General features: G+C 43.8%; 1 protein-coding gene across 1 annotated transcript in view; it reads right to left on the bottom strand.

The window, feature by feature from the left end:
• FRMPD4 (FERM and PDZ domain containing 4) overlaps positions 1 to 26,149 on the bottom strand; it is a 180,132-nt gene that overhangs the window by 68,029 nt on the left and 85,954 nt on the right. Inside the window, exon 3 of the mRNA XM_065901015.1 lies at positions 24,673 to 24,775. Coding sequence (XP_065757087.1) covers positions 24,673 to 24,775 — 103 coding nt within the window. The remainder of the gene's footprint in view (positions 1 to 24,672; positions 24,776 to 26,149) is intronic.

Genomic DNA, 26,149 nt, shown 5'->3' with positions numbered 1-26,149 from the left:
GTGTTTCACTCACAAAAGCTCTCCAATTACTACATGAAGAATCATATAAAGATAACTTTTCAAAAGCAGATATCCATTGGGGTTAAGAACAAAGAAAAAAACAAGCAAAGAGAAGTAGTGGGGGGAATCATTTCCTTGCTATAGAACCTAAGAGCATAGCTTAGGTTATTTCCCTCCACATGTCCCCAAATAATAACAGATTAGAGTTTTTGTAGTATCATTGTCTTTTCTTCTTTCTACTTTCAAGGCTATGAAGAACAGAGAAGGTATAGGTTGGTGATCTCCATTTTTAATCATCCCATATTTTCCATTCCTGCCACCAAATGGAAGCGTAATTTCATGTCCAGAACCAGAGTGAATTAAAAAGGATGCAAATGAAAAATATATGCAACAATCTTTTAAAAACACGAACAAATTTTTGTCTCTTAAACTAAGTTTTTTTTTCTTCTTGAGTTTCATTAATGTCCAAGGGGAATCAATATTCAACTAGGCAAAATAGTAAAAAAGTCCCATAGGGTGGTGAGGGGATAAGAAAAGGTGAATATAAAATTGAGTTAAAGAGCGAGAGTTTCCAAAATTACTTGATGCCTAATACAAAAATACTATGCATAGAAAAACAATATGAAACAAAATACGGCAAGGTCTGAATGGATCATAATATGTTGGAAACAATGGTAAGGGATTAGCAGGAAATATAAACTAGGTAGGAGACTATTACCATGTGAACATTGCTTTGATAATATTATAAAGCTTTGTTTTTCATATTTGATGAACAGTAGCAACATTAAAATTACCACGAGACATGATTATATAAACACACATTAGGATTTCTTTTAAAAAATGCATTTTCGGGGACCTCCCTGGTGGTCCAGTGGTTAAGAATCCACCTTCCAATGCAGGGGATGCAGGTTCGATCCCTGGTCGGGGAACTAAGATCCCACATAATGGGGGCACCTAAGCCCGTGCGCCACAACTGGAGAGAAGCCGCAACTACTGGGCCCGTGTGCTCTAGAGCTCGTGCGCCACAACTAGAGAAGCCCACGCGCTGCAGCAAAGACGCGGTGCAGCCCACCCCTGCACCAAAAAAAGCATTTTCTTTGCCCAGATGAGACCTTAATGGCTCCTTTGAAACTCATACAATAGGGCTTCCCTGGTGACGCAGTGGTTAAGAATCCGCCTGCCAGTGCAGGGGACACGGGTTCGAGCCCTGGTCTGGGAAGATCCCACATGCCACGGAGCAACTAAGCCCGTGCGCCACAACTACTGAGCCTGCACTCTAGAACCCATGAGCCACAACTACTGAGCCCACGTGCCACAACCACTGAGCCCGTGTGCCACAACTACTGAAGCCCGCGTTCCTAGAGCCCGTGCTCCGCAACAAGAGGAGCTGCCGCAATGAGAAGTCCACGCACCGCAATGAAGAGTAGCCCCGTCTCGCCACAACTAGAGAAAGCCCGCGCACAGCAACGAAGACCCGATGCAGCCAAGAGTAAATAAACAAAATAAATTTATTAAAAAAAAAAAAGATTGCATTCTGCCTGAGTGGAGTAGCGAGGGCACCAGGGGAAGCCCCTTGCTGCCCTCTCAGCTACCTAGATGTGAAGATGAGCCAGGTGTGGGAGGTCTCGCTCAAGCCTGGGCCCCTCAGAGCACTGCCGTCCTGTCTATGGCTAAGTGCAGTTCTAGAATCTGATTTTGAATCAGGACCTGAGAAATGTTGGTGAGTGGGTCCCCCGTGGATACCTGAGACAAAATAAATGTTAGGGTGACAGCAAGAGCCCCACAACTATTTTGAATCCTATACTGTATGTCCCCAGCACTGCTCTCTGTATAGTGTATGTAGATACACATTTAATTCACATCTGAAAGATTTTAATCAGTGGCCTGAGACAGGTTTCTTATAAGATGAAGCTCAAAATTAGCTCATTTTTATGCATAATACTAATTAAATATAAACTTTGTCAAATATAAGGAACCAGGCTACACAATTGCAGGCATATCTTCCTAAAACAGATCATTTTGACCTTTTCTTGTGGCCTGATTACACAACTGCCCCACATATTGGTGTGAAAAGATTTATTGTCGGTGGTTTTGTGTGAAAGGCACTAATTCAATTGAGAGTTAAACCCATGTGATGATTACTATGGGAGGCCACATTGTTTATCCTGACAGCATGATGACATGGTCTTCAGCACAGAGTCCATGACTTAATAACAGAGAACTCTGAGCCACTTAAGCTTATCTACTCACTGAAATTATTTCCGCCAACTCCAGTTGGCTCATCTCACTGACTGACACCATCACTGACCCAGAGCAAAAGCTTGAAGTTTTAGGGGACTTATACTCTATGCCTCACTGTCCCTCAATCTCCACGTCAAATACACTGCCGAGCCCTAGTGACCCTTCCTGTACGACGCACTTTGCTCTACACCCAGGATGACTCTGGACCAGTCACCTGGCTGTTACTTCTCACCTGGTCTTTTCCAAGAACTTCTAATGGCTTCTCTGTTTCCATCCTTGTCTCCCTTATTCCATTCTCTGTGAAGTGCAGCCAGAGGGATACTTTAAAATGCAAGTTGGATGATGTGACTCAACTGTTTAAAACTTGACAATGGTTTCCTCTTTTTCCTAGAATAAAATCCAGACTTCTTTTCACGGTCTAGATCAAGGGTCAGCATACCTTTTTTTGGAAAGGGCCAGATAGTCAACGGTTTAAGCTTTGTGGGCCAGGTGGTCTCTTGTTACTACGCCCCCCTGCAGTTGTAGCACAGAAGTAACCACAAACAATATGTAAATGCACACGTGTGGCTATGTTCCAATAAAACTTGCTTTACAAAAACAGGCAAGGGTCCAGATTTACTTACTTACTTACTTACAGGGAAGTAAGTCAGAAAAAGACAAATACCATATGATACCACTGATATGTGGAATCTAAAATATGACACAAACGGGGCTTCCCTGGTGGCGCAGTGGTTGAGAGTCTGCCTCCCGATGCAGGGGACGCAGGTTCGTGCCCCGGTCCGGGAAGATCCCACATGCCGCGGAGCGGTTGGGCCCGTGAGCCATGGCCGCTGAGCCTGCGCGTCCGCAGCGGGAGAGACCACAACAGTGAGAGGCCCGCGTACCGCAAAAAAAAAAAAAAAAAAAACAGAAACAAACAAACAATAAATAAATAAAATAAAATATGACACAAATGAACTGATTTACGAAACAGAAACAGACTCACAGACTTAGAAACAAACTTATGGTTACCTAAGGGAAAAGTGGGGGAGGGATAAATTAGATGTTTGGGATTAGCAGATACACACTACTATATATAAAATAAATAAACAACAAGGACCTACTGTATAGCACAGGGTACTCTACTCAATACTCTGTAATAACCTGTAAGGGAAAAGAATCTGAAAAAGGATACATATATATATATACATATATATATATATAAACTGAATCACTTTGCTGTACGCCAGAAACTAAGACAACATTGTAAATCAACTACACTTCGATAAAAAATTAACAAACAAGCAAACAAAAACAGCAAACAGGCCAGATTTGGCCCGTGGGCCACAATTTGCCAACTCTTACTCTAGAAGACCCTCCATCACCCACCCAGTTCCTGTCTCTCTCTCTTGTCTTTTCACACCACTTTTCCCTCTGTGGGCCAAGGACAGCCAGGATGTTCTTATTTCTCTTCTCCAAACACTCTAAGCTCTTTCCCTCCTTCCACTCTTTGCCTGGTTGACTTTTCCCAACCTCTCAGTCACAACTTAAATGTCACAGCCTCATTGAGGATTTCCCTGAGTCTCCTATCCCTATGCCATCATTCTCCCTTACAGTGTCCTGTTCTTTTCCTTCCTGGCACATGACATCATTTGTAATTATCTATGTGTTTGTTTGTTTCACCTCTTACTGTCCATCTTCCTCACTAGACCATGTGCTTTGAGGAGGGAAGGGACCAGCTTGCCACTCCATAACCAGCACCTACTGCCATGCCTAGCACACAGTGGGTGCCTAATAAATATTTACTGAATGAATACATTTCATGTCTCTGAGTCTTAGTTTCCTCACCTCTAAAATGGCAGTGACAGTACTTGCCTTAGAGGACTGCTGTGTTGATTAAATATGTGAAGCACCCAGGGAAGTGCCTGGACTCACACATTCCCCTTGCATTTGGTTCTCTTTTACACAGATACACTTTTAAAGATTAGAAAAGCATGGTTTTCTTTTTATAGCAGGTATTTTTATAGTTAAATTCATTCACTCACCTCTTTATTCTAGAGATAATTGTCAGTGAATGTGGAATGTTGGGCTAGAAATGAATGCTGGAGTAGGTACAGGCGGTCTCCGATATTTGATTTGATGTGTTTCCAGAGGATACAACAGAACTTGAACTTCTTAGGCACCTTTGTCTGCTTAAGGTGTGCTTGGGAACTCTAGGATGTGTTGATGGAAGCAGCAGGAATAAATCAAGTGCAAGGAGAGTGAAAGCCCCAGAGGCAATCAGTATACAGAGCACACATGCGGATCCCAAGGGCTTTCACTCCCAACATCCAGCATCTGGACTGGACTCTTTGTTCAAGAAATACCCTCAGGCTACTGAGTAGTCATTGCCCGAGAGCATGGAGGGAGTGTGGTGAGCTAGAAGTACCTGGGAATTTACATTTCCCAATGGGCAGTCCCTAAACAGTGACTTGTCCTGTGGTGGAGTAGAGTTACAAATGTTCTGTCTGTCTGCCTCTGATGGGACAACTATTAGGTGTGACCTAGGCACTGCCCAGAACTCCCTTGTGGAATGAGCCAAAGTTACCTGCCTGGGACTCTGCCTGCTGTGGCAACTTTGTTGGGCTTCCTTTTCTTCCAGGTCTTACTTTCCCACTCCCCTATTTTTCCCGGGAACTTCCCTTTAGGTCACTTGTACATGATTCTCATCTCAGGGTCAGCTTCTGCGAGCCCAACCTAAGACAGTGAACAAGTGCTTAATGATGAAAACCTGGTACTTTCTCTATAAATTGTCATTTCAATCCCATGTCTTAGTGGTGAAACTTTGGGTGAACTTTTTGTGGAAGGTATACATAAACAAGTCCGGCTTACTTGAAGAGTTTAGATGAATGCCATCCAACAATTTCTGAACTAGAAAGAGCAGGAGAACAAAGCTCAAAGTATGGAGCTTGCAAGTAAATCAGAAACAGACCAGATTAAAAGCAAAATCTCCATGGCAAGGTCATGCTGGGAACATTTGCTCTCTATCAAAATATACTGAAATAACCATCATTAATAAGGATCATTCTTTCAAAAGAATGACTGGAAATGTTCCTTTAAACTGAAGAAATGCCAATCTGCATTAGTCTTACATAAAGATTTCTCTGAGCAAAGAGGTAATTACAGCCTGACAGATGCCTAAAATAGCCTTGATTCTGTGTTTCTTTTTCAATCCAGAGGTGGGCAGATACCGCCCTGGTGCCTCTCTGAATTACAGCTTGTAAAACTTAGCAGAAAAAAATGAGATCTATTGCATTGCAATGTTGACGCTACACAAGCCTTGTAATACCTTCTCCTGCTGTCTCCTCTCCTCCCTATCCTTTGAGCAAATGAAAAGTCTAAGTTTTCTTCTCCAGTGGTAATGGTTAGAATCCCTTCCTGTGTTGAAAACGGTGCTACACGGTTTCTGCGTGGTCTGGTACAACGGTTCTCAATCGGTTCACTTGGCATCCATGTTCAACCCTGGGCTCTGCTAGTTACTGGCTCTGGGAAAATACTACATTCCTTGAGCCTCTATAGCCTCAGAGCATCAAGAAAACCTTTCCTGTTAGTCCACCGTTTTGTGAAGGTGAACGGCACCCTTACTCATATATATTAATCACGGAAGAACATAACAGCATGAAAATAAGACTGGCAGAAGCAATGCCTTCAGTGGGTCAAATATTTCCCACACTACTCTAAGATACTTTACTTTGTAGGAAGTCAATTTTTAAAATCTAGGCTTTGATGTCCAAAAGTGTAACATTCTCAACATTTGAACTTCATATAGCAAATCACAAATATATCATAAAAAGTGGTCTGCTATTCACTTCCAAGAGAAAAAAAATAAACGTTCTATTTTCCACAGAGCAGCTATGTTGTATTTTTCCATAATATATGATTGTTTTCTCTTTATTAAAAAGAGAGCAGGATTTTACCTGAGCCTGGGAGAATTACTCTCTGTTTATACTTGTCTGCTAGGTCTGCTAGAGAATTACTCAAACGAAAGTATTATATGACCATAAGAGATACTGAATGTTTACATGTACTTTTCTAAAATTAAAACTTTTTGATAAAATTTGTAGCCACTGGAGGATTATGTAAAGTTGCTAAAACAGATTTTGAACATCCTTGAGTTCTCCCATTGTAAGAGAGAAAGCAATGAAGATGGCAAAGCCGAACCGAGTGACAATAACCCCAGCAAAACTAGGTGGGGAGACATCTCTCTGAGCGCCAAATAGGAGCTGGTGGAGATAAACCACCAAGGCATCTCTGTGGGAGACCATGGAGGGAAGGGAAAGGGGCGCTGATGCCTCGGAAACCAGAAATACCCCGGAGTGCCTACAGGTCCTCACAAGAAGTTGGAGATCCACACCAGGGGGAATGTGCTGCAGACACCCCTCATGAACAGAGTGACAGCCACCAAGGCAGAGCAGTGAGGCACAAGCACATAGTTCCCTGTATAACTGCCACTCTGATCCTGTAAGAGCGAGAGGTAGCATCCACATTGGCTCTATTCTGATAAGGCGGATGTAGCACATCGATCCACAACAAATGGGGGGAGAAATTAGAAAGTTTATGAAGAGCAGAGGTAGGTCTTATAGGCATTATCATGAATCACGAGTATAACGATACTAGTTCAAACCAAATGTCCAGGGAGAGAGCAAAAAGGCAAAGAGGTTACTTAGCTAATTTCAATAATGTCCATAGTAAGAGAGCAACAGACAATAGCCAGAAAATTTAAAAGGTGAGTAGGTGGTGGTGATGGGGAACTAGGCTATTATACAAAGGCATTAGTCTAACGACAGCCATTAGACCAAAAATATACATCTTCCAAATTAGAGTGTGTGTGTGTGTGTGTGTGTGTGTGTGTGTTTAAAAACACGATGATATGATGTAGCAATTGGTAGGAGACAGAGCTAAGTGTAAAAAGCAAAGTGAATAAAAGTGTGTCTAGTTTACTACCGTTTCTAAGAATGGAGATAGATTAGAGTATGTGCTCATATTAAACATTGCAAGAATGAACCACAAAATAAAATTTAAAAATAAGTGTTACAAAAAAAAAAAAATAAGTGTTACATATGTGGAAGGAAACAGGGAGAAGGGAACAGAGACAGAATTTACACGTACTTCTTTGAATATACATTTTGTAGATTTAACTTGGGAATCATGCAAATACACATAATTATAAAACAAAGTTAAAGACAATCCCTAAAAATTGTTTGTTAAGTGAAATAAAGAGCCTGTGTATCCAGTTGGTGTCATGGTTATAGTTATACATAATTTTCAAACAAAATCAAACAAAAGAGCCATTCCTAACAATTCTAAGTAAAATGAAATAATTGTACCCGTGAATCCAGTTAGAGGAAGAATGACACAGACAGGAACTATCTCAAATGATTTTAAAACAGTATTTTGAACATCCATGTGGGATATGCCATAAAGACAAACAGAACTGCAATAAAAATATCTTAAAATGTGTTCGGTAATCAGGTTATTTGTAGTAGTGCTGTCATTCTGAGGCTGGTGTGTGGAGAAATTATGATGAGAATTGGGACACACAGTTTGAGAAAAAGGAGACAAAGATTTAAGACAGATGAAGTTACATAAAAACCTTTTGTCCTGAATTTGAATCAGACATACTGGTATGGGCTCATGATGTATTTTATCTTGGAAAAGCGTAAACAAATGTCTTCGTTCTGTCAATGAGCACACTAGCACTCAGATTACTAAATATAATTTCCCACTAGAAGGAGTCACGGCTCTTTGGAGAAATGACAGATTTCAGATGTGGGCAACAAACACACAAGCAGGACCTTGAGTATCTTGTCTTATCAGAAAGTCAAAACACTAAAAGAGACTATTAGGGTCCTATTGAGAGGACTCAATAGCACTCTGGAATAGGCTCTCACCAAAGAGGAGACAAACTGAACTTCAAGAAGAAGAAGAATATCAATGGATTTAAATAATAAAATATACTTAAATCTATGAGTTCATAATGATACTTAAAAAACAAACAAACAGGGCTTCCCTGGTGGCGCAGAGGTTGGGAGTCCGCCTGCTGATGCAGGGGACGCGGGTTCGAGCCCCGGCCTGGGAAGATCCCACATGCCGCGGAGCGGCTGGGCCCGTGAGCCATGGCCACTGAGCCTGCGCGTCCGGAGCCTGTGCTCCACAACGGGAGAGGCCACAACAGTGAGAGGCCCGTGTACCGCAAAAAAAAAACCCAAAAAATAAAAAACAACAACCTGGTTTTTGGGAGTGCCAATGAAACAACTAACTGTTTTGAAAACTGGTTTTGAAAAGTGGTAAATAACGGGACAGAATCAACTGGTTGTCCTGCCTTCCATATGAACTATTCCTCAGGATAGCCAAACACTTTGTCTTTAGAGTTATTCAGCTTATAATTGAAGAAGAAATGATGGAATTAGAGTATCACCTTCTTGTAATCATTCATGAATTGACAGATCTCGGCAAAGATTATCAACGGTTGCTTACATCACAGAAAGAGATACAGTCAGACACCATGCACCTCTAGAGGATGAAAATACACAGCATCGGGACAAAGTGGGAGAGTGGCATGGACATATATACACTACCAAATGTAAAATAGATAGCTATTGGGAAGCAGCCGCATAGCACAGGGAGATCAGCTCGGTGCTTTGTGACCACCTAGAGGGGTGGGATAGGGAGGATGGGAGGGAGGGAGACGAAAGAGGGAAAAGATATGGGGACATATGTATATCTGTAACTGATTCACTTTGTTATAAAGCAGAAACTAACACACCATTGTAAAGCAATTATACTCCAATAAAGATGTTAAAAAAAAAAAAGAAAATACACAGCATCCTCCGTAAGACAGCAGATCAGACTCTTACAGGAAACATCGGAGGACAGATCATGTGACGTGACACTCAGGGACACAGTCAGCAAAATTCAGCCTCTGGGAATCTCTACAGGGCAAAAAATTTGTTTCTTTAAATATACATAAATTATTTTGAAAGACAATAAAAAGAGATGGAAGGAAAAACTACAGATTAAAAGAGTCTAAAAATACATACTGACAAATCATAGAATATGGACTTTATATGGTTCTTGATTCAAATTTACTGCAATAAGAAATTATTTTATGAGACCATGGAAGATATGAGTACTGACTATATATTTGATTCAGAAAGTACTGTTAGTCTGTAAGGTGTGATAATGCTGTCATGGGATTTTATTTTTTATGAAGAATGCTATTCCTTAGAGACACATATTGCATTACTATAGATGAAATGATGCAATGTCTGCAATTTGCTTCAATGTCATCCCAGGGTGGGGAAGTGTCTTGGGTATGGATGATTGGCCATGAAGCTGGGTGATGGGAACACGGGTTCACTATGCTATTCTCTACACTTAGGATCCCGTTCAAAATCTTCCACAATAAAATGTGTCCAAAACAACCTGCAGCCACGAGTGACTAGTTGTAGTGGCAGTTGTTTCCATTCTTATAGTAACAGCCACCAGATTTCCTTTGCAGAACCAACCTCCGCACTCTTAGATACTGATAATCCAGGTAGGGCTGATCCCATCCCCACTGCATGACCTGGACCTAGCCCCTCTCCGCCAACGCCCCCCAGCCAAGGCACAGTCCACTCCCTGAGTGCCAGTCTCTTGTTTAGGGCTGGAGTGTCACCATACGTGGCCAGCGAAAGCCCCGTCTGGGAAGTGTGGGTGGATTTAGTAGGAAATGGTGGTCTTTCACCCACTTGGGTTGTTAGGCTAGTGGCATGCAAGTCTAGAGCTGTGGTTCAGCCTTACCACTACTGGGAGAGAGCCCTCCAGAGAAAGAAGCCAGGGCAGGAAGTGGGCGGAGCCAAGAGATGGAGGGCGAAGGATTCCCAATTCCCTTGTGCCTGATCACCTGCACCCCACATCCTTCTGAGTCCCACCAGCCAGCAGATTCCCTTTTTTTGTTTAAGCCAGTTTGAATTACATTCCACTTCTACCTGAAAGGCTCTTATTAATCACAGCTATGCTACTTTTAGGACACACTGTATATTTGAGGGCCTAAGGAGAGGGACTTCACGGGGAAAGAAAACAAATTACAGGGGAAGGCTAATTTTAAGGCCCTCCCACATATTTTATTGCTTTGCCAAATAATGGAAACTGGTAACTCACAGTGGTTAAGAAACATAATACACACAGGAAATTAAAGGGTGAGAAATGTGCGTTTTGTTTTTTTTTAAATCTTCGCACTTTTAGAAGCTTTCTCCAAACGTGGTATTTTTTATTATAAATCCCCAAAGAGGTTTCCTTTGTTACTGTGTTTAGCTATTCAGTTTTAAAATTACCAAGCTCTAAGCTACCCAAATACCCTGAAGTGCTCTATCAGAAAGAACATTCCAAATGTTATTTCCGGAATTCAGAGTGAGCTGATGTGGCTGATTGGGTTGAATGAAGAACAGTCTGTTCCACCTCTAATATCCTTCATTTAACATTAAATATAAATGAAAACACCCTGGGGTAGGGTTTTGGAGCGTGTGATGAAAACTCAGCTCCGACATGCTACTTGTAAAAATCCAAGAATGCTCAGCCCACAAAGCAATCCCATTTATTAGACACAGAGATGTAGACTATTTTGTGCATAAAAATATAAATAAAACAGCAGCAAGGAGCTAAAAGGGAAAGAAGGATGTTTAACAGTGATAAGTTCTCACATGGGGGAAAAATGAACAAACCTTTTGTTTTCAAGGTCCTTTATTATTTAACCTAGAATCGGTAACAAATTTCACCTTGGTTGTTTAGGCTGGAGATCCTCAGAATACAAAAAAGCAAAGATGTTGAAATAAAAGTGAAATCCTATTTGGAATCATAACACATTACAATTGCTTCTGTCTAAATGACAAGATCTACAGTTTGGGGGTACTTTTTTGTCTAACCATATATATCACATGGAGAAAATGAGTCTATATTTTATCTTTTCAGGTGTTACCAAATGGCTTCTTGACTGCTTTTTAATGTCTACTACATGGTGGTATATAATTTGGCACACTTAATAAAGACTGATTTAAAACACATAGAATACTAATAATAAGCAAAGGTGTTGAAATTAAGGCCAACTTGAGAGACATGAGCTCATATGTTTGCATGTGGAATTGAAAAGTATTTCAGAGTGGACAAATGGCACTAAAGAAAGTCCCCACTTTCCTTGCTTCTGCATTTTATCCAACATTAAAACAGAAGACTAGGTAGTTTACACTAGTTGTAAGAAATATCCCATTTCTTTCTATTTCTAAATAATGTACTTTTACTCTGAACCCCTGCCCAGTTGGCTGGTGGGAAACATTCTCAGTTTTGTCTTGGGAGAGTTCCCCTCTTGCCTGGGTCATGCAAGGGTCCTGGGGGTGTTATTCAGCTCTCACTATCCAGGAAAGATCCTCTGCTGGCTGAATCCACACATCCACTGCAGACTGGCCTGCTCAGTGTCTAAGGGTCCCTTAGACAACAAGCGGCAACAGGGAGTGGACATTGGGCTGACTTCCTGGCTTCTTCAGGTATTGCTCAACTGACCTTGACCAAATCACAGAACTTTCTAGTAGACTACAGAGCCTTGCATTCAGTTAGCACTTGTCTAATCCTGTTTCCTTAACCATAAATTGAGTCCAATTACCCCCAGTCACAGAGATGTGCCAGGATTTGTGTATGTGGCCCAGAAAAGGGCTTAGTAAATGGTGGCTGCTTCCCTTTTCCTTCTTTTTTTTTTTTTAATTTCAGTTCAAGTGCCTGTTTCAGCAGCTTCTGTTTGCATGAAAAAACAAGGTAGCAAAAGAGTGTCAAGGGAGTACAAAATCTATCTCTTACTTGTTCAAAGAATCCTTTTCTGCCTCAGATTTGTAAGCCAGTACATTTTAATAGATCCTATTTATAACTAAAATCCACTGCCCTACCATTTTATTTATGAACATGGGGGTCTCTGCTACCACACCAGCTGGGTTCCCAGCAGGGAGAGGGGTGGATCTTGATAATTGCTACCTCCCTGGTCCCTGCTCCCTGCTCTGTTGCTTGGGAACAGGGACAGGACTTGCCTCATTACCTCTCTCCTCTCTTCTCAGTCATCTCATGGATATTCTGCCATCTTGGAACCTTCCACCCACTGGAACCATTCACCTGCAGGAATTTGAAAATTGCACCCTCTTGAGAAGAAGGTAAGATGTGCTGACTACTGATCACAGTACGCTTAGGCTGGAAGCATTTCATATCAATCACCTGCAGTGGTCCTCAGTGGGGTAGGGGCGCCCCCAGTGACTGGGGACTACCGCCAGGATTCAGAGGATAAGAGGCCGCAGAGGTTAAATGCCCTGCCGTTCAAAGACAGAGAGAGCTGTACAATGAAAAATGGTCTCAGATGGGACGCCAATGGTTCCCCACCCCCACCTTCTGAGGGGTGAGGACTCTCAAGCTGTTACACGCTCATATTGACAGAGCTGCTTGGGAGATGCCTGGTGTAGAACCATGATCTCTCTCCCAGGTGCAGGTCTATTTTGCACTACCACACTCTGCATCTTAAGGACAAGAAGGGGGCACGGTGATAGTACACAGCATGGATGCTGATTCAGTTACAAAAGGAGAAGGATGTTTATCTTCAAGTTCATACGTAAATGATCACATAGGGCAGAAATATAACCCTTAGAACCCCATACAGAAGGGCAGCAAACACTGATTTTCCCAGAGGAAAGACAAGTTATTGAGTTTAACGTAAAACTAGAGATCATCTTAAGTGTGGACATAAATGTGATTCTGGTTATGTTCGGTATATGACGTGACACTTGATTAAGACATGGGGGGGCAGGTTTATTCCAAAAGGAGAATTTAAACCACTTACCAAATACCTTCTTTCAAATCTGTGAATGGAGACTAAGGTGATGTGAGGAGACTGAGAACAGTGAAGTCAGTAGAAGTGAGGCAGACAGAGATGATACAGTAAATGCTACTGATGGAGTGATGGAGATGTTTGGAACATATGATGTGTCAAGGCTAAAATCAACACAGTACGCAAAAGCATGAGACAAGCAATGGACCTGCTTCTGGCTTGAAATGTGTGTAGGTAGATTCACCCATGTGGCTGCCTTCTTGCCATAGGAAGGGGAGCAGAAGTGCTGTACCCCATTCTGGGCCTGACCTGAGGAAATCTTCCAAGGTCCTTCCAGCCTCTTCCCCTTCTGCACTTTGACGGGGACAAACCAGGAGCTAGGTGTTGAAGATGGCAAAGTCGCAAAAGGGAGAGGGTCTGAGTTAGGCCCCCAGATTACCCCCTTAAGGAGAGCTATCCAGCAATCAGGAGTACGCATTCCATCAGGAATTTATGTGACTGACGAATAAATTCCTAGCGTGACTGAACCTTTGTATGGCTTTGTATTTGTTACAGCAGCTAGTGCTACCTTAATCCTGGTGCCTGTCATTAAGAAACACACAGACTGGGATTTCCCTAGTGGCGCAGGGGTTAAGAATCCACCTGCCAACGTAGGGGACACGGGTTCGAGCCCTGGTCTGGGAAGATCCCACATGCCGCAGAGCAACTAAGCCCGCGAGCCACAGCTACTGAGCCCATGTGCCACAATTACGGAATCCCACGCACCTAGAGCCCATGCTCCACAACAAGAGAAGCCACCACAATGGGCACCTAGAGCCCATGCACCACAACAAAGAGTAGCCCCTGCTCGCCACAACTAGTGAAAACCTGCGCGCAGCAATGAAGACCCAATGCAGCCAAACATAAATAAATAAATTTATATACATAAAAAAACCCACACAGACTTGTGATAAAGACAAGTTTACATATATCGGTAACACTGTGTGGTACAGATTATAATAAAAATATATGTACAGGGGAATTCCCTGGTGGTCCAGTGGTTAGGACTCTGCGCTTTCACTGCTGAGGGTCTGGGTTCAATCCCTGGCCGGGGAACTAACATCCCAAAGCTGTGTGGTGCAGCGCCCCCCCCCCCCAAAACACACACACACACACCCCTCAGTGCATCAAGACATGGGAGTATGACAGCCTGGAGGGGTGGGATGGGGAGAGTGGGAGGGAGGGAGACGCAAGAGGGAAGACATATGGGAACATATGTATATGTATAGCTGATTCACTTTGTTATAAAGCAGAAACTAATACACAATTGTAAAGCAATTATACCCCAATAAAGATATTAAAAAAAAAAAACAGACATGGGAGTAATTAACTACTTTGGGGGGGTGATTAGGGAGGATCAGGAAAAGCATCACAGAAGTCTTTGATGTTTATCTATTTGTTTGTCTCATTATTTTTTTCCCTTCTCTCTACCATCCAAAAAGGATTTTAGGTGCCCAGGAAGTTCATATCATTTGCTTTATCTTTATTATTATTGCTGGCAAAAAAAAAAAAATGTCCAGCACCCTCTGCTTTATTTCTCTGCCTCTATGCCCTCTTACCTTCAGATCAAGTCTCTTTCAGTTTCACTGGCTTAAGTCAGGGGTTGGCAAACAACAGCCTATGGGCTAAATCCGGCCTACACTCTTGGTTCTGTAAATAAAGTTTTATCGGAACACAGCCATGCCTGTTTGTTTGCATATTATTTATGGCTGCTTATATGCCACAATGGCAGAGTTGAATTGTGACAGAGACCATGACCTGCAAAGCCTAAAATATTTACTATCTGGTCGTTTCCAGAAAAAGTTTGCTGACCCCTGATTTAGGTCATTCCTAACCTAATGTCAGCCTCAGGAGGGCACATGCCAATAGCCCTGCATCTTTCCACACCCCCTGCGCCCATCTGACATGATACTCTTGTTCCCGCCACAACACACTGCACACTTCATCCCACTGCTGCACACCTGTGTGGTCCCAAGTCAAGTTCACTGCCAATCACTGCTGGGTTCTAGCACCCCCGGGATGAGCCCTGGATGCCCTTGCAAACCCTGAGTTTCAGGGCTTTTGATTGTTCCCCAAGTTATCTTTAACCTAAAAGATGAGATTTCTACCCAGGATCCTCTCTGGTATTGGTTGACTTCCGGGTTTGTGCTCCAATCTCCCAGGAACAGCAATGACGGCATCTGACACACAGAGACCAGCTGGTGACAAGTCACAAAGCGCGCCCCTGTACATCACCTCCTTCGACCCTTAGACAAAGCCTTAGAAGTGCAAATTCTAAGCGATGATGCTGATGGTGACCTGCACAAAGACAACAGTAACTCAAATTTACGAAGAGTTCCTCATGTGCTCTTACCCTGCTAAGAGCTCTACTCACTGTGGTTTACCGAACTCTCACAGCAATGCTATGAGGTAGGTCTTCATTTTATAGGTCAAGAAACTGAGGGATATAGAAGTTAAGTCGTTGCCCAAGGTCACACAGAGTTAATCTAATGCAGAGGCAGGACTTGAATTCAGATTCTCCTGATCTCTACACCATATGTCTTCTCAATGCGTAGCAGGACAATATTTTGAAGTATTCACCGCTGTTCACCTCCAGGCCCATTTCTTTGCTCTGCTTGGTCAGCTCTACTTCTTTGACCATTTGGTCAGCCAGACCACAAAACACTCATCACTGCAGGACAGGGGTGTTACAGAAGAAAGTAGAGAAATACATAGGTTCCAGGAGCTCAGGGCTAGGAAGGATATTCGATAAATGAGAGTGAAGCTCCCTCCTCTCCAGAACGGGGACTAGTGAGAGGCTGGGGGGGATGGAGAGAGTCTTGGGGCGAGCAGAAGAGCAACAACTTGTGGGTGCCTGGGAAAGGACAGGCGTGCTCCCCCTCTTTTGAGAAGCTGATCCTCTGGGAAAAGTCACTTAGGAACCTCCACAAAGCCTTGTGGGATTAAAGAGCATAACGACGGTGTCTTCTTTCCTAGTCAGAACCCGGAAGGTGACAAGATCCTGGAAGGAATTAGCCCTGGAATTATTCAGTGTCCCAGTATGGCTCAGGAGGGGCAAGTGCACCCAAGATGACAGAGACATGGCTTCGGAAGGGTTGACAGCAGTGGACAAGGAATGACACAGTAGCTCCCTGCCTATGTGAGTGATCAAAGGTGGACCAGATGGGCACAAAGATATCTCAGCGAATTCTAGCGAGATGGACGATGTGGCCAAACAGGGGACACGCTTCACCTCTCCCAGTGCCTCCTCCCATTACACCCTCTCCCCCCAAATGTAGACTCAGCACCATGGAAAATGGGATGAATTGACCATACACTAGGATAAGGATTTGAAATAAAATCTGGATTATTACAGATAACAGATAAATAACAATACACTTCTTGCACATCTGAGTATATGGCCTGAGATTCTTGCCAACCACACCCTCCACTGTGCTGCCTGTAAAAACAGGATCTGGGGGCTTCCCTGGTGGCGCAGTGGTTGAGAGTCCGCCTGCCGATGCAGGGGACGGGGGTTCGTGCCCCGGTCTGGGAGGATCCCACATGCCGCGGAGCGGCTGGGCCCGTGAGCCATGGCTGCTGGGCCTGCGCGTCCGGAGCCTGTGCTCCGCAATGGGAGAGGCCACAACAGTGAGAGGCCCGTGTACAAAAAAAAAAAAAAAAAAAAAAAAAAAAACAGGATCTGGGGGCTTCCCTGGTGGTGCAGTGGTTAAGAATCCGCCTGCCAGTGCAGGGGACACGGGTTCGATCCCTGGTCCGGGAAGTTCCCACATGCCACGGAGCAACTAAATCCGTGCGCCACAACTACTGAGCCTGCGAGCCACAACTACTGAGCCCGAGTGCTGCAACTACTGAAGCCTGCGTGCCTAGAGCCCATGCTCCACAACAAGAGAAGCCACCACAATGAGAAGCCCGTGCACTGCAAGGAAGAGTAGCCCTCGCTCGCCGCAACTAGAGAAAGCCCACACGCAGCAACGAAGACCCAAAGCATCCAAAAATAAATACATAAATAATTAAAAAACAAAACAAACAAACAAACGGAAAAACAGGATCTGGCTTTTAGTACCTGAGACCTTCTACTAAAATCTCTAGGGAATGAGGCTTATACCTTGATCCCAAGCATGTTCTGATCACAGGCTCACCAAGATATTTTTTTTTTTTCTTTTCAGCTACTTATACAAAGGGCATGGAAGACTTTATAAATCTGTAGTTCTAAAGGAACACGGCGTAAGGCCAATAATTATCTTCCTCCATTTTTTTTCTTAATACAAGTAAGGTACTTGTTAAGTTAATACAAGGTAAGACATGCGGTAGTGTCAACCATATGAGATAACTGAAAACATGCCCTAGTTTAAATTTTTTTCTGCTTCTTCCATCTCCAACATTTATTTTCCATACATGAGTCGCCTAAGAGTATCTACAGTAATGGAGAGATTTAATGAGAGAGTGGGAGATGGTTATGAAAATCTAAGGGACATTAAAAAAATCTGGGTGAAGTCATTTTTCTCATTCATTTTCATCATTATATGTCATAACCTGTATGAACTATGGACTCAAATCCTTTTTTCTACACTACCCATATTAGAACGTTTTCCCACACTTTGCATCTTCTAGAATCGCCGACTTCTTTCTCCCCAGGATCTGTAATTTCCAATTGTCAGAAAATGTGTATGCTGCAAGTCTGTATTAGGTGAGACCACAATCTGTAGTGTCAGCATACCAAGGGGCTGTTCCTTTGTGTTTCCACGGAAAGTACGTGCTGGTTTTACTATAATAAGGCTTTATTATATCATACATCATCATGCATATTTTATGTGCAGGATGCCCCGTAGATGTTTTTGCTTTGTTTTTTTACTACGCAGCACCGTGAGGCACCTAAGCCCAGCTGAAATTATACAGGAAGGTGACCTTCCGAATATATTCTCCTGCAGACACAGTGCTCCTGGAACACGATCTGATTTGACTTTCCATTATCATTCTGATGAGGAGGGACTGACAAAAAGACAGATCTCATTGTTAGATGGGTCCCTTCTAAATGGCTTATTTCACTCTTAAGCTTGCCAGGCTCCCGCTGACCTCAACGAGCAGGTACTCCTGAGTGCTTTCTACTAAAATCAAGGCAAATGTTTGGCCAACCTGGAATAGGAGACAGGCTATTTTTGTCTAATCCAAAATTGGAGTGGAGCTGTCTATGGGGTGAAGGCACTAAGACCCAGGTTCTAGAGCTCATTTCCAGCTCTGTTCTTTGCTGGGCCCACCAAGTAAGGACTTGATATGCCAGATAGCCAGCTTGGTCCCAGTAAGTTGTATTGGCTTTCTTCAACTCCCACTGTGTGCCCCACTCCAGGCCCTGAGCAAGTGCCCAGGTTGAGCAAGTCCTTCAACCTCTCTAAGCCTCAGTTTACACTCTGTTGTGTGAGTACAATTAACAGTACTTGCTCGCTCCTGTGAGGACTACACATGATGGCCGGGTTAAGAGCATTCACTCAGGAGCCAGACTGGGTTTCCCGCCACCTCTTACTAGCCATGGGATCTTGGGAACATCCCTTACCCTCCCTGTGCCTCAATTTTCCCATCTTTAAATTAGAGTAAATGGGTAAGCATTGTACCCACTCACCATCGTGAGGATCGAATGAGTTTTAATGCACAGAAAGTACTCAGGACAGGGCATGGTAAGCATATACCACATACGTATAGCTGGTCTTAACACTAAGGAAAAGTGTTTAGCAGAAGGTTTAGCATATAACAAGGACTTAAGACATGTTAAATCTCATCATCATTATTAGTTGGGATAATAACAATTATTATTATATTTAAATTAGTTTATATTATATTATATATTATAATAATATATATTTTTAAGTGTCAAAAAGTTACCCTTAACAGTTATACACAAAGCTTTGATCTTGATTGTAGAAGTGAGTTGGCTCATTGCTTTTGTAGGGATGTAAGTGTTCCAGGAAAATACAAGTCCTCCCGAATAATCTTCCTGGTCTTAAAATGAATATTTCACATTGGTTGGCATGTGTTTATGTATATCAGTTACTTAGGTAAAAGGAATGTTACTAAAAACTAGCGTTCTTATCCTCTGTGAATTTAAGTAGTGATCAGTAATTTATCATCTATTTTTATTTCTTATAGTTACTTTCTTATCGGAGAAACCCTACTGCTCCCCAGAAAAGCTCTCCAATTCCGGGTTATTAGTAGAGAAGGCGTGAGAGATGCGGGCAACCTTGTGTAGATGGGGCCACAGCTATAGCACTGCTCATTAATTAGATCAGCTGGAATAGTCAGCTTAGGTGATGAGAGAACACAGATGGAGGAATAATTAGCTGCCCCATTTCAGAGGAGGGGAGAAGGCGGAACTAGTTTCCAGTTCAAGCCTTGGGCCTTCTTATTATGGGGTGGGCAGCCCTCAGCTTCTACTGCTACAATGGAAACGGAGCCAGCATTTCCAGAGTCAGCTGCTAGGGCTCTGAAACTGGGGTTGGCCTCGGGGGGCGGGGTGGTGGTCAAGGAACGTTCTGATATTACACGCAAGACTATGTAGACATGTGGATTTTTCTGGGTGGAGGTATAAAAGTCCATGGTGTTTATCAGATTCTCAAGTGGCTCCCGAATCCCGAGACTAGCACCTCCCACCTAACGTGAGCCAGATTTCTGCTGCTGCCTTGATGAGGTGATTGAGGGACGGCGGGAGGAAATTTTGAGACTGTGGTCCAGGACGGCATCTGGGCAATGGATATTTCCATGTCTGCCAGCTGGAAAGAGAGTGTCCTTCAGGAGGGTCTGGGGCTCCCAGAGACAAGGGGAAGATCTACTTTACGACCCTCTCTCCATGCATAAACCTGCCCTTCCACGCTGGGCCAGCGGCTACCCTTTACCACATCACTACATCCCTGCGTGTCCTTGTCCACCCCTACCAAACATTCCCACCCAACACCACCCGCCCCCCAAATACGGTGCAATTAACTAGAAGTCTCCTCCTTGAGGGCAGGAATCATGTTTTAGGTATTTATACATTCCCAGTACTCTACATGACATTTGCTACTTGGTAATGCTCACTAATTGTGAGCACTGTAAATTAATTAAATAAATAAATTTAAAAAATGAATTTAATTAGATTGGCTAGCCTTGGGGGATGGAGCATGAATCATAATGTCCATGAGCAATTATACGCTATAGTTTTTAAAAATAAAATTCTGGAGACTGTTTTAAGTTAACCTGTCTAGTGAAAAGCCAAGGGAAATTATCCTTGGATACTTCTAAAGAAGAAAGATATGGTAATTTGCAAAGGGCATGAATTCTTCAAAGATTTCACTCCTCCACCACTACAAAGTATGAGTTAGAGTTAAAAATTTAGAAAACTATGAAATGAACGGAACTCATCTAATTTCAGTGCAGCAATTATAGCTCTTTTTGAGGATACATGAAAAAACCCAAATGTGGTTACTATAGCAGTAAATTGGTCTCCAAGAAACTCTTTCATTTTCTCAAGAAAAAAAAATTTACAATAGAGCAGCCGAATGATAAGAAAAATAATCCACAAAGAAACACAAATGTATCTGGAACCAAAAAATGATCCATGAGCAGATGTGGCAATGGGAAAAAAAAAGAACAAAATAAGACCAAACCACGGAGGCAAGTAAATGGATGCCAGTTTTTAAAGGGAGAATTTTATAGTGTTATTAAAATGATGAGTGTTTTCCCAAATTCCCTCGGTGGCTAAGAAAACGAGATATTTTTTCAAACAGAAAGGGAATTTATCTTGTGTAAGATACAGATGTTAATATCAGCTGAGAAGCCTAATAAAAAAGAGATTATTTTACAAGAGCTGAATTTTCAGGTTAGTATACATACGACAGATAGATGACTAAACTGATGGGAAGGCACAGGAAAATTTTCTAATGGATTAACTTTTTCATTAGTGAGAAGAAATACATTATTTCAAAATTCTGGTTTAATGAATTTGAAGGTATCTGCTCTTCAACACAATAACTCCACAACCAGCTGCATTTCACCTGTGTGAGTTGCACTGTATCACTGGACTTAGATTTATTTGGTTAAATAAAGCACCCTGTTACTTTTATAAAGTTAAATTTATTGCCTTGAGATTAAAAGGGAGTAAGTTTTAGGATGACGTGTTCACCATCTCAGTAGCATCTGGGCCGATGTGTTTTTATCACCAGCAAAATCCTTTCAAATCTGACAATTCCCTCAAGTGGCCAATGGGGGACTTGTCCGTCTTGAGAGGTCCCACCTGAACAGGTGTCACGTAAGCTCCCTGAAGGCTTTGGCTCACCTGTCCCCGTGGATGGGGTGCCTAGGTTGGTGGCCTGCATCTATAGTAGGTGCCGGAGAACGTGTGATAAACCGGTGAATAAAATGAATGTTTTTCTGAGGGATGGATTCATTAGCTGACATTCAAACTCACAGAACAGCTGTAGGAGGGCTTGGGGAAAACCATCTAAATCGGTCATTTCCGAAGAGCGCTCTTCAGAGCACACTCGCTCTCAACACATCGTTAGTGGGCACCTCCTATGGGCCTGGCATTGGGCCAGGCTGTGGGGACATGGCAGAGGACAACACAGACAAGCTCTCTGCTCTCACGGAACTCGGGATCCAGGTCACCTGATTCTACAACATCAAGCATCATTCCTGATTCAAACTGTGTCCTTGTCATCTAGCAGTGAGACACCAGCCAAGGGACACTCAGACCACATTCTAAAGTCAACTGCAAACAAATGGGATTCGCCAGAACTTTCTAAGAGGAGGCCCAAAGTGATGAGCTACTGCCAGCCACCTCCTCCTCTCCCCCTCTCCTTCTGGAAAGGGTTGGGGAGAACCATGGAGCTGTGAGAAGGCTGCAAGGCCATGAGAGTTCACGTCGTCCCCTCTGGGATGAGGTCAAGTGGACATCCTGAAGAATAGCCGGTCTGGCTGGTGCCGTACCCAAGAGGTCTTGTAGGAAAGCTAGTGCCAAGAGGGTACCCTCCTCTCCTGCCACCAAAGAACCCACAGATGAGCCTCACAGAAGAGCCAGCACGTAGGTACTGGGGACGTGAAGGGAGGCGACAGCCAATGCTAATCAGAGAAGCCACAGTTCACCCAGAGAGTGCTCAGCTCTCTCTCCCCAACTCCGGGGATGGGGAGGGGACGGGTTGTGACAAGGGCAAGAGAGTTTTCTGTACTTGCTTAAAAAGCATGCATGATTTCCACGCCAACCCATTTCAAACACAACCCCGTCATCAAGTATGTGGGAATCTTGTTTTAATCACAACCCCATCCGGAGAGAAATTCTCTGTGTATATATGATTTGGGGTTTTAATCTAAATCTGACTTAACCAAAGAAAATGTGATTGGTTACCTTAATATTTCCTAAAGCAGGGTATAGCATACCTTTTCAGGCAAGGCCAGATAGTCAACATTTCCGTCTCTGCGGGCCCCAGCTCTCTGCCGCGAGTACGCAGCTCTGCTACGGCAGGGAGGAGGCCTTCTTAGATCATATGTAAATGAACAGGTGTGGCTGGATTCCAAGAAAATTTTATTTATGGGCTCTGAAATTTGAATTTCATATGATTTCTCTGTGTCACAAAATATTCTCTTATTTTTGGCCCAACTCTTTAAAAATTGCAAAAACCATTCTTAGCTGCTGGGCTGTCCGAAACAGGTGGCAGGCAGGCTGGATTTGGACCACAAGCTGTTGTCTGCTCTCCCTTCTTTTAATTGGTTCATCTATCCAACAAATCTTCATTGAGCTCCATTACATAAAAAGTCCGATAGAGACTTCTGTTTACAGAGATGCCATTTTCTTCCACAATGCGTTAAACCAGAAGGGAAAATCTCCTTTGGAAAAAAAATCTGTCTAAATGCCCTGGAAGGATGGCTAGGACATGATCACATGCTTAGATGGCTTTTTCTCCGTTTCTGTCCTGCAGCCAGCAATTCAGTCACAGCAAACACAAACAGAGATAGTTTATTTCTTCTGTCATCCTCTGAGCACAGAAATCAATAGGACTGATCACAGAAGCGTGCGCCTAGGGGACAACACGATGACCGTGCAACCTGTCGTCAGCCCCCGCATGGCGCTCCAGGATGCAAGCCCACATAAGGCTCAGAGCCCGCCCGCACGAGGTGGGTGTCAGCGGGAACACCCACACGCATCTCACACGCATCTCAAGAGAGAAGTGGTTCCAGTGGGTCACACTGCAGCTCCCTCCCAAGGGCACAAAATGCGGCATCGCTCCTGACCCTTGTGTTCCTGGTCCCCAGGAAGAATGGCGGTGAGTGCCCCCGGGTGCCCAACACGAGGCGCAGGGCCCGCTCCCATGTGGGAACTTCCTTTAGAGATTTGGATGCCCCAATGAGGACAGGCACTTCGCCAGCCAGCTGCGAGGGCTCCACTCTCTGGAGCCTACACTAAAGTAGGGTGACCAGGCCCACCATCTGGGGGCGGAGGGCCGTCTCAGGATGTGGGTGGGCCCTTCGCTGCTAAAACTGGGACGGTCGGTTACCCTGGAAGTAGGCCTTCTCTATTTCTATTTCTCTGTCTTCTCACCCTTGTCCCAGTTCTTCCCAGGAGGTGTGACCATCCAGCACTTCAGTGTAAAGCAGAAGCTGAACTAGGCTTGGGAAAGCAACTTTCTCCAGAAAACCCCAGAAATACTCTACTTTTTGCCTTTCTCAGGGTACAGAGGTACCTTTTGTTATGAGAGAGCATAAATGTTCGAAGATCCCCTTCTCGGTTTGAAGTGTTCTGAGAGCCTTAACTTCTGATTCCACCTCGCCTCAAAAGATCCATTTATAAAAGACAGATGTCACGCAAGCCAGTCAGTATCCCCCAGTGCCCGCAGCATGAGGGGGTCCACTCATCTAACAGACACAGCTTCATTTGGAAAACTTCTAAAGACCCCTTTTGTCCTAAATTCACCATGGGAGTATAACTCTGGTGGGCTTCGATTCTTGACCAATATTTTAACATCACATAAAATACATTTCTGGCGCCCCCATAAGAATATCACATAACAAATGATGTACATCTACGCTGAAACTAAACCAATAAACCAAGCACATTTTCAAAACTGTCCTACTTTTGACCTAATGATCCTTTTTCCTTTGTTGAAGATTTCAAAATTCAGTAATGAATCAGTCAAGTATGAAAAATCGGTGAACTGTATGTTTGTGTATCCATGGGATTATGTTTAGAAAAGTACTGCATGCTGATCTCCTTGATTATGGAATATCAATGTGTTAGTAATTTTGGAAGGAAACCAAAACGCAACCCTTGGATGGAGCAATGGAAATAGGACTGTTTCATTCAGCCTATGTACCCCGAATGTTAACAAGAGCGGGCAAGTACGTGTCTCTGTTTACTTAGCCTGGTTTTTTACATTAGAGGGCAGTGCCAACAGCACTTTCAAGATGAACGTGTCAGCTGGTGTTTCTGCCCCGAAGTGGCCCATGGGAAGCCCTTCCTCTGTGGGGTGAGGTCTCAGAGCTGCACAGACACCGGACGGGGCCCCAGTGAGTGAGTCGCCTACCTGACCAGGTCGATGACCCGTTCCCTCGGCGCGGCACTAACCGGCTCATCGTTGATCATTACAATCTGATCTCCCGGGATCAGCTTGCCTTCGGAGGGGCCACCTGGAGACAAATGAGAGTGAAGAGCAGGTGAGAAGACAGACCACTGGTCATCCATCCATCTGTAGCCTCCTCTCCCTGTCATGATTCCTTGTGAGCAATGGGTGCTCTCAGCAAAAACAAAACCCACCCAGAGAATGGGTGTTCTCTCCATCGTCCTTCTCCACACTAGATAGAACCGGGAAGGGGCGAGCTTTGCAGAAGCTCCTGGGGCCCAGGCTGCACCCTGGCCAATGACATCAGAAGCTCCGGAGGTAGGACTCAGGTATCAACATTCCCCTCAAACTTCTCAGGTAAGGCTGAGACTGGCAGTGCTTCCCATACTTTAACAGGCTTATGAATCAATCACCTGGGACCCTGTTGCCCTGCAGACCGATTCTGTAGGTGAGGAGGGGTGCGGGGTGACATAATGTATGTCTCACAAGATCCCAGGGGCTGCTGAGGCTGCCAGCCAGCTGACCACACCCTGAGTATCGGGACCCTTAGAAGAAGGTATTCCCCCGACAGGTAGCCAGAGTTGCGACCACCTGAGCACACCTGGATTTGAACACAGTTGCATTTACTTACTCTGTACAACCAGGGAAATGGCACTCTGTGGTGGCCCGTAAGGCAGCTGAACACGAGGGTGCTAGGAAGGACTTGTAGGATTGGGTCTTGACTTACATGCTTGGGGAGGAGGGTTCAAGAAAGTGGGGCTTTGCTCTCAGCAAGTGGGGGTAATTCTATCATGAGCATTTTAATAATTCTTGCCTAAAAGGTGGGAGGAAGGAAGCTGGCATTGGTAAAGAAGCAGCAGTCCCCTGTGTCAGCTAGGAGATGAGGGCGTTGGTCATTTCTGTGATTTGGACTGTGCCGGGATGTTTGTGGCGGGGCTCACGTGTGACCACAGAGGACTCATGTTTTTGTCTTGATCCGTCACAGCCTCTTCCAAATGTTCTTCCAAGGAGGAGGTAGAGAACGAATATTTGTTGAGCATGTATTGTGTACCAGGCAACAGGCTAAGTGTTCTAACTAGTAACCTCTCTAAATGCTATAATCCTTTCCATATAATGACATAGCTGAGGCTCACAAAGGGGAAAGAATTGCCTGGAAGGGTTGAACTGGATGTCAGCTTAGGTGTGTGGACACTTCCTAGTTCAAGGTGGCCAACATCTCTTTTGAACTTGCTCCTATAACTCAAAAACTGGTCACTGCCAGGTCTCTTGACACATAAAGACACAGCTGCATGAAGCACACATCTGTATTAAATAAGACCTAAAAACAAATGCTTCGATAATATGGATTACCTTCACATGTCTAATGGAATTACTCCCCAGATACTGATCTGGTGCTATATGGTACTGGGATTTTAATTTTATTTCCAGAGGTCTATCTGGG

Source organism: Phocoena phocoena, chromosome X (genome assembly GCF_963924675.1).
Source record: "Phocoena phocoena chromosome X, mPhoPho1.1, whole genome shotgun sequence".
NCBI classification, from domain to species: Eukaryota; Metazoa; Chordata; class Mammalia; order Artiodactyla; family Phocoenidae; genus Phocoena; species Phocoena phocoena.
This window is presented reverse-complemented; position numbering and strand designations above follow the sequence as displayed.